This window comes from Eriocheir sinensis, chromosome 46 (genome assembly GCF_024679095.1).
Source record: "Eriocheir sinensis breed Jianghai 21 chromosome 46, ASM2467909v1, whole genome shotgun sequence".
NCBI lineage: Eukaryota > Metazoa > Arthropoda > Malacostraca > Decapoda > Varunidae > Eriocheir > Eriocheir sinensis.
In genome coordinates this window covers 7,346,692-7,359,191 of record NC_066554.1, presented here as the reverse complement: position 1 = coordinate 7,359,191, position 12,500 = coordinate 7,346,692, and the positions used below count along the sequence as shown (strand labels likewise).

Below are 12,500 nucleotides of genomic sequence, written 5' to 3'. Positions count from 1 at the left end.
CAGTCATCAGGTCTCCGTTTGTCTCTGCAAGTAGGGTGAAGGTTCAAGACTCTTAGGAGGGCAAAACGTTGTCGGAGATGGAAATGCTGACCCTGAGAGATGGATGACACAGCCTCACACACGCACACACACACACACACACACACACACACACACACACACACACACACACACACACACACACACACACACACACACACACACACACACACACACACACACACACGCACACACACACGCACACGCACACACTAGAACTAGAGGCTGTTCGCTTCCCTATTTTAATACAAACGAATGCCCAGTGGTGTGTTTTTTCTTGCATTTCTGTTTTTTTTTTTTTTTAGACATTATCATCACGAACAATTACACACACAAACAAACAAACAAACAAACAAACACATACACTGAAGGTTATATATGTAAAAAAAAAAGTCCAGCAAAACACTAGAAATTGCAACCCTAAACCAATCACATACAAAAAAAATATACAAATAAAAAACAAGAACAAACACAACAACAGACAAATCATTCACCTGACGACGACCTTGCCACCTGAAAAACACAACACTGACCTCTCTTTTGCCCACTCATCTATACTTGCTTTTTGGGGGGCAGTGATTAGCGGACTTTTTCTCATTTATTTTTACCCTTGAGCTGCTTCCTTTACCGTAAAAAAAAAAAAAATCAATCTCCTGACGAAGATCTTGCCACCTGACACACACCTGAACGCTCCCGTCTTCTCCCCTCCTTCAGATACCTGCGGGAGTACGAGCAGGTGTCCGCCGAGGGAGCCGAGACGGACGAGGTGACGCTGGAGAGGCTGGCAGGCAACCCCGTGCACGCCTTCCACCTCATGAAGCGCCTCACCGTGGACTGGCGCCATCTCGAGGACCAGGGCAAGCCGGACCTCTGGATGGGTAAGGCGCCGGCATGTGGAGGACGAGGTGGAGGTGGAGGAGTAGGTGGGGGTGGTTGTGGTGATTATAGTTATAGTGATGGTAGTGTGGTAGTTTGTTTTTCTTTTTGCTTCCCGTTTCATTGGTTCTTTTTTTAATCTACTGCGATGTTATAGTTGAAGTGGTAGTGGTGGTGGTAGTAGAAGTAGTAGTAGTAGTAGTAGTAGTAGTAGTAGTAGTAGTAGTAGTAATTCCTTTCATCAGACCATCACGCATTTTTTGTTTCCGCAACACACACACACACACACACACACACACACACACACACACACACACACACACACACACACACCTACATCCCCCTCCCTCACACACAAACACACAAAACGCCATCCTTCCTTCCTCACATTATCATACCATTGCTCCATATCTGATACTCTTTCACTCCTTTCCCTCTATCCTCCCACCCTCCTTTCTCATCCTTCTCCCTCTCCTCCTCATCATCAACATCATTATCATCCTTGAACCACCCTCAGTACACCTTCCCTCACCCATCCCCTTCCCCCCAGACGTCCTGAACACCATGCGAGGGGAGGACAGCATGGGGGTGAGGCTGCCACGGGAGGAGGACTTGCACGGGGCGGCCCAGGCGTTGGTGAGACTCCACGACGTATACAACCTCAACACGACCCAGCTGGCGAGGGGGAACGTGTGGGGCGTGCAGAGTGCCGCGGGTGAGTGAGAGAGCCGAGGATGGGTCTATAGCAGTGTTACCAGATTGTCGAACTTAGAACATTGCATTGATAAGGTTTTTTTTCAGGGGAGGAGGAAGAAGGGTGTTAGAAAGGGAGTAAGGTAATGAAGGTGGGATAAATAACAGAGGAAGAAAGGGATTGAGAAAGAAAGAGTGAAAAGAAGGTAGTGAGGAGGGTAAAGAGTGTGAGAGAAAGTGTTGTATAGAGAAAAGAGATAGAAGATGATGAAGAAAAAGAAAAAGAGAGATAGACAGAGATAGAGATAGAGAGAGAGAGAGAGAGAGAGAGAGAGAGAGAGAGAGAGAGAGAATGGTGGTTCCTAAGATATTTTTGTGTGTGGATGTTTTTTTCGAGTGCGGTCAACCATGGATGATTAGCGGACCTGTCTTGCTTTTTACTGTGCCTGTCTGTTTGTCTGTCTGTTTACCTGTCTTCTTGTACTATTCCTGCCTTTGTCTGTTTCTCTGTCTTTCTCTCTTTTTGTCTCTGTGTATGTCTGTTTTATTTGTTCTCAATCTTTTTATCTATCCATCTATTTATCTGTGTGTGTGTGTGTGTGTGTGTGTGTGTGTGTGTGTGTGTGTGTGTGTGTGTGTGTGTGTGTGTGTGTGTGTGTGTGTTATGTTATCCAGTCACGTGTGCAATGTTTTTATTATCGACTCGACTCACGTTGAACTTACTGTCCGAACATTTTTACGAACGCCTCTGTCTGTCTGTCTATCTGTCTGTCTGTCTGTTTTCTTTTTTATATCAAGACATCTTTCTTCTTCTTCCCCAAACTTGCCTTTTTTTGGGGCGTGTCAGGTGACTTTTCCGTTTAGCAGTTATTGATCTATTATAAAAGAAACAAACATAGGTATTTTTTTTTTACTTTCCTTTTCTACTTAGTTACTCTTATTCATATTTCTTTTTCTTGTCTTCTTTTTTTCCTAATTTGTCGTCGTCTTTGCGTTTTCCTCCTCCTCGTTATTTGTCCTTTTATCCATTTCCATATTCTCCTTATCACTTTTTCGTATGTTCTTTTTCCTTTTACTTCACATTTTTTACACGTTCTCTTTTTCTCCCTCTTTTACTTCTCGATTTTCGCCTTCCTTTTCTGCTTCTTCCTCTCGTTTTCTTTTATACTGTTATGTCATCTTCGTTTTCCTTGTGTATATTTTATCTTCTTGTAAATTTAGTTCGTGTGTATATTCTCTCTTCTTCCTCCTCTTCTTCTTCCTCCTCCTCCTCCTCTATCTCCTTTTCTTCCATATCATTCTTATTTTCTGATGTGTATTTTTATTTCATTTTATATTTCATTCTTGTGTATCTTCTCCTCCTCCTCCTCCTCCTCCTCCTCCTCCTTCTCCTCCTTCTCCTCCTTCTTTTGTGTATATTTCATCTTCTTTTAAATATCATTCTCGTGTATCTCTTCCTTCTCCTCCTCCTCCTCCACCACCACCTCCTTCTCTCCATTTCCTCCTCCTCCTCTCCTTCTCCTCCTTCTCCTCTTCCACTATCGTCTTCTTCCCTCCTCCTTCTCCTCTTCCACTATCGTCTTCTTCCCTCCTCCTCCTCCACTTCCTCTTCCTTCTCTCCTCCTCTTCCTCCCTAATTCATCTTCTCCGCCACCGTTAAAGTCTCTCTCTCTCTCTCTCTCTCTCTCTCTCTCTCTCTCTCTCTCTCTCTCTCTCTCTCTCTCTCTCTCTCTCTCTCTCTCTCTCTCTCTCTCTCTCTCTCTCTCTCTCTCTCTCTCTCTCTCTCTCTCTCTCTCTCTCTCTCTCTCTCTCTCTCTCTCTCTCTCTCTCTCTCTCTCTCTCTCTCTCTCTCTTTGTTTCGTTTTCTTCTTTTCTCTTCTCTTCGTTTTTCTTTTATTTTGTTTTCTTCTCTTTCTCTTCTCTTCTCTTCTCTTCTCCTTCTCTTTTCCTTCTCTTCTCTTCTCTTCTCTTCTCTTCTCTTCTCTTCTCTTCTCTTCTCTGCTCCTCTCTCCAGGGTATTTACTTAACAGTAGCCAGCCAGCAAGATTATCTCTTACACACACACACACACACACACACACACACACACACACACGAAAAAATTACATGAAGTTCTCGGATAATTTTCTTTTCCACGGTTTAATATTTTCCTAACGTCTAAATCTTCTTTTTTCGGCCACCTCGACTTCCTGCAGCCTCTGTTGACCTGTCGTGGTGTCTTTTCATTTATTTTTCGATGTTTTCTTATACAGCAAAAAATCATCTCTTTGTCCAGCCTTGTCTCCGCCCTGAAAGCCACTCTCCTCACTTCTCGGGGCGTCCTTAAATGTCTGTGTCTTTGTTTTCTTTGCTGTCTCCCTTTCCCGACTTTGTTCCTTTCTTTGCTTAATTGTTTTTCTCTCCCAATGCAAAAGTTTTCTTCTCTTTGTTCATTTGTCTTTCTCTCCCAATGCAAAAATCTTTCTTCTCTTTTTTTGTGTTTTTTTCCCAATGCAAAGTTTTTTTTTCTTTTTGTTGTTTGTTTTTTTTCTCTCCCAAAGTTTTCTTTTTCTTTCTTTGTTTTTTTCTTTTTTTAAAATCAAAAATCTTTTTCTTCTCTTTTTTTTTTCTGTTTCTCTCTGTTTTTCTTCTTTCTCTTCTCTTTGTTTTTTTTTTCTCTCCCAATGTTTCTCTCCCAATGCAAAAGTTTTCTTCTCTTTGTTTAATTGTTTTTCTCTCCCAATGCAAAAGTCTTTCTTCTCTTTGTTCTTTAATTCTTTCCCTTCCTCTAGCCATTTCTCCTAACGTCTTCAACCGGTATTTTTGTATCCTGTATTTTCTTTCCATCTCCTTATTCTCCTTCATTTGCATTTCCTTCTGTCCACATTATATGACATTTTTTTTACCATTCCCAGATCTCCCTTAACCCTCTTCGGCATCTGTTCTCTTTTTTTGGTATATTCTTCATATCAGGTACAGTGTAACACGATCGCCTCGTTTAAATACAAGCTCGACCGACACTTCCTTCAACTTGACATTCACCAAAGTAGAAATGCAACGTCTTGATGGCATTTGATTTACTTTCATTCAGGAGACAGCCCACCTAGTCTGGACCATAGGGGTCTGTGTTGTTCGAAAATCTATGTAAATCAAAGCTCTTTCCTCTCCTTGTTTTGTATTTTCTTCCACCAAAAAGTCTGTCTCAGGTCTTTTTTTTTGCCCCCTCACATGCATTCGTTTCCTTTCCTTTATGCTTCAGTGCTTTATCTCCCCAAGAGTCTCCATATTATTTGCTCCACAGTTCACATTCTTTGTTCTATAGTTCACTTTCTTTTCTCTACAGTTTATTTTTCTCTATTTCACTTTCTTTGTTCTACGGTTAATATTCTTTTCTCCACACGTTATTTTCTTTGCTATATTTTTTTTTTCTCTACAGGTCTTTATATTTTTGGCGCTACATTTATCTACATTTATCTCAAAGTCCTTTCCTGCCTCTGATCCTCACCTGAGTCCTCCTTCCTCCCGCAGAGCTCACGGCGCAGGACTGCCTCTACATGGGCAAGCACTCCTTCAACCTCGGCCTCTACCAGCGCGCCGTGCAGTGGTTCGAGGAGGCCTACGCGCTGGCGGGGCTCGAGGGGAACGCCACCGTCACGCAGGACCAGGTCAACGTCTTCCTCGACACGGCCATCAAAGCGGTGAGACGCAGGGACGGTCACAGGGACGAGGGGGAAGGGCGAAAGTTTCGTATAAGGTTTGTCTCGAAGGCGTTCTCTTATTAAAGCTGCAGATGTTAAGTTAAGGAAGAATGTCTTGAAAACGTATCTTGTTATTATTATTAGATGTCTAGTATTATGGAAGCGTCCCGTGTAAGTGGAGGAGGAAATCTCATTAAGTTTATTTCGTAGATTTTCTGATACTGAAGCTGCGGATGCCACGTGTAGGCTCATGTTAAATGCATTCAGTCTTGAAAGATGCGCCTGTCACGGATACGAACGCTTATTAATTCTTACTTTGTAGATTTTCTGTTGTTGTATAGCTATAAGTTTCTCGTGTAGGCATATAGAAAAGCTTATTATGTAGATGTCCTACCATACGATTAGCGATGTCACGTATAGAGACATTTTGTTTAGATGGCAACTTCTCAAAAGACAACAGCTGCCAAGCTTGTCTTTAAAGGATCTTGTCTGGGAAGAATGTGAGGATATGGTTGTATAAAGCTGTGTGTGACTTGCTTACACTCTGCTATAACTTATATTCTTACATAATTACAAAGCTTCAGTCAGTGTTGCCAGATGGCCCTCTCCCCGCCCTCCTTACATCTTTCCGCCGCCCAACAGCTGGACGACAACGCGGCCAACCACAATGAGGCGGGGCGGCAGCAGCAGGACTTCAGTACCACCTTGCTGAAGGAGGAGGCCCCTGCGCCCAAGCACCGCCTGGCGCCCGTCCTTTCCCCCCGAGAAGACGCCGCCAACTTCCAGGCCCTGTGCCGCGGCGAGCAGCTCCTGGTGAGTCCTCCCTCACGCCTACATCGTCACTCTCATGTGCTTCCTTACTCCTCCTCCCTGCCCTCCCTCACGCCTACGTCGTCACTCTCATGTGCTTCCTTACTCCTCCTCCCTCCACTTCTCACGCCACCATCCTCCCCGCAAAGTGACGCCTACATCGCCACCCTCAAGTGCTCCATTACTCCTCCTCTCTCTCCCCTCCCTTATGCTTACATCCCCACCCTCAAGTGCTTCATTACTCCTCTCTCTTCCCTTCTCACGCCTCGTCCTTCCATTCCAGAGTGATGCCTACATGGCCACCCTCAAGTGCTTCTACGACTCGCGCGGGGACGCCTACCTGCGCCTCATGCCGGCCCGCGTCGAGCGCCACCACTGGGACCCCGAGCTGCTCACCTTCCACGACGTGATCTCCGACGACGAGATCCAACGACTGCAGCAGCTGGCGGCCCCCATGGTGAGGCTGGGGGAGGGGGGAAAGGGGGGAGGGGGAGGGGGAAAGGTGGATATCGGGCAATACTCACACCCAGCTTTAGTGCCAGTTGTATAGTTAAGGAAGTAGTAGAAGTGGTCATTTTTGGCGTAGTCACTAATAAAAGATCGTGTGTGTGTGTGTGTGTGGGGGGGGGGGGGTGCATATGTGTGTGTGTGTGTGTGTGTGTGTGTGTGTGTGTGTGTGTGTGTGTGTGTATAATTGCTCAGTCCTCATCGTTTACTGGACAGCGATTCTGCTTAACGGCGATAACACACACACACACACACACACACACACACACACACACACACACACACACCTGCGCGCGCGGTAGAACTACGATATGATGTAATGACAATAAAGCCGGATTATGTTAGTCATGTGTTATCGGCAGCAATCATCAGTTTCAGATTCAATATTGCGTGATAAGACATGGATAAGATATTTGTTAGATGTCTGAGTGTTCATTAATTGAGGAGGAGGAGGAGGAGGAGGAGGAGGAGGAGGAAGTGGAGAAGGGGACAGAAGTGGAAGAGGAGGAGAATAATTTCTTGTTAATGTCGTTATTGTCACCATCACACTCAACATTCATTCACTAGTTGTCATTCCCATTAACGTATGTGTCCCCGTTGCAGCTAGCGCGGGCCATGGTGCAGGGGCCTGAGGGGCGCGGCAACACCGTCAGCAACACCCGCACCTCCAAGGTAAGCCACGCACCACCTGGCCAACACCTGCGCGCTTCATCACGTAGGGAAGTAGGGCAGCCCCAAGCCTAAATCTTGAACGTTGGACTTTCACTAATTTACCTTGGTAGAGTTCATACTGTGTTGAGAGGCTCCGTAACATTGTAAGATTTTTTTTGTGTGGTTATCTCTTAAGATGGAAGTGGATTTTTTTTTTTTTTTTACAGCAGAGGAGACAGTACAAGGGCGTAAAAAAAAGAGAAAACAATAATGAAAAAAAAGCCCGCTACTTACTGCTCCTGAATAGAGTAGAATATATATACGAATTATAGGTCCAGTATTAGTTTTATCATTTCATTAGCTCGTTTGTGTTTATATAATCCTGTCCCTACCCATGGAACAATAATAATAATAATAACAATAATAATAATAATAATAATAATAATACCCGTGGCCGCGGCGTAGGTCGGCTGGCTGGACGACGCGCAGGACCCGCTGGTGGCCCGCCTGGGCGCCCGCGTGGCCCGCCTCACGGGGCTCTCCACCGACGTGGAAGGCGACGACGCCGAGATGCTGCAGGTCGCCAACTACGGCATCGGCGGCCACTACAACCCCCACCACGACTACCTGCTGGTGGACAAGACCGCGCACGAGGTGAGAGTGCTAGGCAGGAAGCGTGTTGGGACTGTTTACCATTGTCTCGGAAGTATATGACTGTCATGAAGCACACCAAACAATCATTATTATCATCACCATCATAATCACTGTCAACATTCGCCATTATTGGTACACAGCAAGACGAAGACCTTTCCTTACGTTCTCAGCCTTTCTCTGTTTGATATCAATGTGATATCATATTTTTTTTTTATCATGCTCCTGAATAATTGATTTTGGCTGATTTTAAAGTGTCTTTCAGCAGACATAAACATCTTACCTTACTAGCCTTCCGGTCGTGGCAGTCTGGAACTTTGTATGTACAACAGAAATGCTTTGTTTTCAGCACGTAGTCTGTGAACAAATAAGTTGGTGTGCCCTCAAATACTGTTTTCTTCCATGATAAACCAGGGGCAAAAATCGTAAGTCTTAACGCTAACTAAATTAGTTTTGATAATGTAATAGTACTACAAAATACATAGCCCAATTTTTTTCTTTTCAATTTTAGTTAATTCAGAAAATATCATACAAACTTTTAACGCTCGGCTCATAGCTTCAGTAGTCCTTTTTGAAGGGGCCTCCTGACGGGCATCCCAGCCGGCGCCAGTCTTGCTTGGCTCATGCCGCCCCCTCATGAGCTCCTAGTGGTGCTCTGGAGAAAATTTCACTAGAGTCCGGGTTGATAGGTGGTTATCAGGACAGTATGTGAGCTGCCTTCGGCCGCTCGGCAATGGCTGAAAATTGCTAGCTTGTAGCGGCGGGCGGGGCTCAGGACCACCACGCCCACACGCTGACCATTCAAGGTTTTTAAGTTTATTTATCTAGTGACCATTAGTGCAACGGTAACAGTTATAATGCATACGGTACAATAATTAATCCGAGGCACAACATGTAGAGGTAGTGATGTCCAGTAATAAATGTCCTCACCGCCTCTTCCTTCCCCGCAGCTGGAGAACATCCACCCTCGAGAGCTGGTGCTGGGCGACCGTATCGCAACCTTCATGTTCTACGTGAGTATAGCAATCAGTAAACATTTAGTCCGTGGTGATGACGCAAACTATTCAGGAAAACTTGATCTTGAGAGAGCAGCTATATAATTATTCTCAGCATACTATAGCTGCTTGACTTGGCCTTCAGTATCTTTAGAGTGCAAGAAAAAGCTTATCCCTCATGTACAGCATAGTGACAAAAAAAAAAAAAAAATAAATAAATAAAAATTAAAGAGAGAAAAAAAGTGACATTTCATAAGTAGGTCTTCGGTCCTCATAGTGTCTTGTGTTTGTCAGCTGAGCGACGTGACGCGGGGCGGCGCCACGGCCTTCCCCCGCCTGGGCACGGCCGTGTGGCCCGCCAAGGGCTCGGCGGCCTTCTGGTACAACCTTAAGCGGTCTGGCCGCGGCTCGCTGGCCACGCTGCACGGCGCCTGCCCGGTGGTGCACGGCTCGAAGTGGGGTGAGCACCACGCCAGGCCTATCCTTACTAACTCCTTTCTTGTCTACGTGAAATGTTGCAAGGTTTTGACCTATATATGGTTCTTTGATATCCATGTTGTAACATTTATTTTATATACATGTTATAATTTTTTGTCCACGTCTACACTGAAGTAGTTTGACGTTTTTTGAAATATCGATTGCTTCTAACACGTGAGACTGTAACAGTGACAAAAAGCTGTGGTCAATCTGTAATGCATGTTTTTTTGGGGGGTGGGGGGTGACTCCTCTAGTTACTACGGGTAACCGTGCGCCTTCGCGATCTAGTGGTTATCACGCCTCGCTACGAATTTGTGGGTCAGAGTTCGATCCCGGCCCGGTGCAGCCCACTCAGCTGTTTTCATCCTATTGGAGCTGGTCAATAAAATTGTTAAGATGTGCTGTGTAGAGTTTGTGAGGGCTTAAATATTACCAGGTTATGATTTATATGTTATATTTTATCTACGTCCGTTTGAGGCTGGAATAGTCTTAGGTGAATTGTGTGGTGCATGTTTATGGATGTGATTGTACTTGTTTTAATTATTTATTAGTCTCCTACATTAGCCCCTCGCCCGTCCCTCCTCCTCACTGGTGTTTTCCTCCGCAGTGAGCAACAAGTGGATACGCGAGCGAGGACAGCTCCTGCGGAAGCCGTGTAGCCTCAGCCCCGAGGAGTAACCAGTCACCCCCCTGCCGCCCCGCCCCGCCCCGCAGCCACCAGGCGAGGAACCTCAGGGCACCTGTGGCCCAACGTGCTCAACCTGTAGATGCTGAGGAACACCTGTCATTTTAACTTGTTGGTGGCTACGTGTATCGTGTTTCTCTCTCAAGGAAATTACGCGTTATTAATTCAGGTCGGTCAGATGATCAATAAGTATAAAATAATCATATACATCTATGCCTTGACGTGAGCAATGAGTGTTTGTATAAAAATCTAGGCAATCATTATTCAGGCAGTCAATATGCTCAAAAGTGGTTAGACTTAAGTAAATGAAGTAGTAACAAATGACTTAGAATATATAAATTTGCCCACAAAGTTTTTTATATCTCATGCAAAATCTTAAAAAAAAAAACAGTTTGGGATTGCTATGTAACAGTATTATATTTATGATGCATAGGTGAGGCAGTGTTGGTGTCCCATAGGCTACGCGTCCGTCCATTTGACCAAGCTTTCTGTAGGCTGTGTTGTGTCTTAACGTGACCAGGTGTACGGAGAGGAAGGTGCTGTGATGAAGGCAGTCACCTGTACGTATGCCCCAACGTTGCCAGATTGACGTACTCAGCCCCCTTTGTTTTCCGATTTCCGACCCAAAAACCGCCTCTTCGACCCCAATAACTTCCTTCATATATAATTATCGTTGAAATGGTTCATTATTGGTGTTTTTTGGCAATTCGACAACCCTGCCTCTCACATCAACAATTTCCAAAGACCAAAACGGAGATCAGTCGGGTTCTAATGAGTGTTTTTGTAGGTTCATGGTACAGAAGAAGGATCAGACTACCACCAGGGTTATTAAACTACCCCTGGAAAGGCCCACAACTCCTATGAAAGCCTTGTCAAATATGTATGCTTGGGCGAGGAAGTGTTTAACAATCCGGCCATGAGTACGATAATCTGACAACGGTGGTATGGCCTCACACCTTGATGCCGTCCAGAGCACACAGGTATATAAGGAGACTACAGGATATAGAGTTCCTTGATGCATAGGACAGTGAACCCTACACTTGAGATGTCACTGCATAGGATGATAATTATGTCGTCCGTCTACACATTCTATTTTTGTACCTCGTCTCCGTCCGTAGAGTATCATACTGTTTATGATCTTCTTAACCCTGAAGTGACTCGGCGCTGCCCTTCGTTAAGAGGCGCCCAATATGGAAGACACATCACAAACTTACGTATTTTTTGTTCATACTTGTAAATTATGCTTTCTTATCCCTGGAACATTTCTGATTATGGACACTGGATACATAACGTGTCTCTAATGATGTATATTATTTACCTTTTCTGGGATATATAATGTTTAGTTTATATATTGGTGTAGTGTTAATATCTCCCCTCTTTATCTATTCTCTGCACCCTTCTTTATGTATATATTGTATAGGTATCTATGTATTATTTTATGTCAGCACTGTGGACGTTTATGTATGGCTAAGTATTCCTAAGGTGTGTGGAGTTTTTAATTAATATTCTCAACTGTCTGGTGAAGTTCCTTTTACACATATATATAGTAGGGACGCGAATCGGTTATTTTTTAATGACTTATAATCAAACCAGATACACTGTAGAAGGTCTATTGAGCTTGTACTATTACACACACACACACACACACACACACACACACACACACACATATAAATGACACGAGTTTCCCCTTCCTCCATCATTTTATCACCTTTTTCTTTGGATTTTAAGATTTATTGTGTATAATTTCCATTGGCGAGTCACATGACGAGTAGGCTATCCCCGGAAGTGATCTTATAATGCGTGATATTAGCGAGTAATGATTATATCTTGACAGGAGCCAGTATATGTGTGTATAAAGATATGTAGCGAGTTCGTGGTCTCCTTACACATGGGTGGTGTTAATGTGATGATTAAAGCATATCCAGAACGATTTTGTTTATTATACTTGACAACAAACCTATATTGGAGTTCTTTATTAATGATATAGCCTAGTATGTATTTTGCTTTTTTTTTTAAGACTGCTTTCGTTTCCTTATCTTTCTTTACTCACAAGCAGCATACTCTAACAAGCGCTTATCTGAAAAAAAAAGTCGAATGAAAGTCTTTTGAGTTTGAACGCTAAGGCTTGGACCGTCCTAAACTCGGGATGGCACCACACCCTTCACAACACCAATTTTCTCCCTATACCAGAAATAACTATGAATATAAATATAAGTTTAATAAATATATATAACGATGAGGATGGTAATAAAGTATAAATATTGTCTTGCTAGATGATAAAACAAGAAAAGGTCCCTGCGACGAGATTAGCGAAACAGCCGAGCCATCTTTCAGTGTGCTCGAAGTAATGGTGGGTGTGGTTGCCCGCTCTTAACGTCTCGGCGGATATTCGTGTGATTTCTTTGCCTTGCGGGGACTACAGTGCTTGGGCAGGCG

The 12,500-nt window shown here is 44.1% G+C and overlaps 1 protein-coding gene across 1 annotated transcript in view; it reads left to right on the top strand.

Annotated features, from left to right (window-relative positions):
* The window catches only part of LOC126981024 (prolyl 4-hydroxylase subunit alpha-1-like), a 109,640-nt gene extending 97,882 nt beyond the window's left edge, over nt 1–11,758 (top strand). Inside the window, exons 3-12 of the mRNA XM_050831651.1 lie at nt 754–917; nt 1,466–1,630; nt 5,116–5,285; nt 5,928–6,098; nt 6,379–6,552; nt 7,206–7,274; nt 7,719–7,907; nt 8,855–8,917; nt 9,194–9,359; nt 9,984–11,758. Coding sequence (XP_050687608.1) covers nt 754–917; nt 1,466–1,630; nt 5,116–5,285; nt 5,928–6,098; nt 6,379–6,552; nt 7,206–7,274; nt 7,719–7,907; nt 8,855–8,917; nt 9,194–9,359; nt 9,984–10,054 — 1,402 coding nt within the window. The 3' untranslated portion in view covers nt 10,055–11,758. The remainder of the gene's footprint in view (nt 1–753; nt 918–1,465; nt 1,631–5,115; nt 5,286–5,927; nt 6,099–6,378; nt 6,553–7,205; nt 7,275–7,718; nt 7,908–8,854; nt 8,918–9,193; nt 9,360–9,983) is intronic.
* The last annotated feature ends 742 nt before the right edge of the window (nt 11,759–12,500 follow it).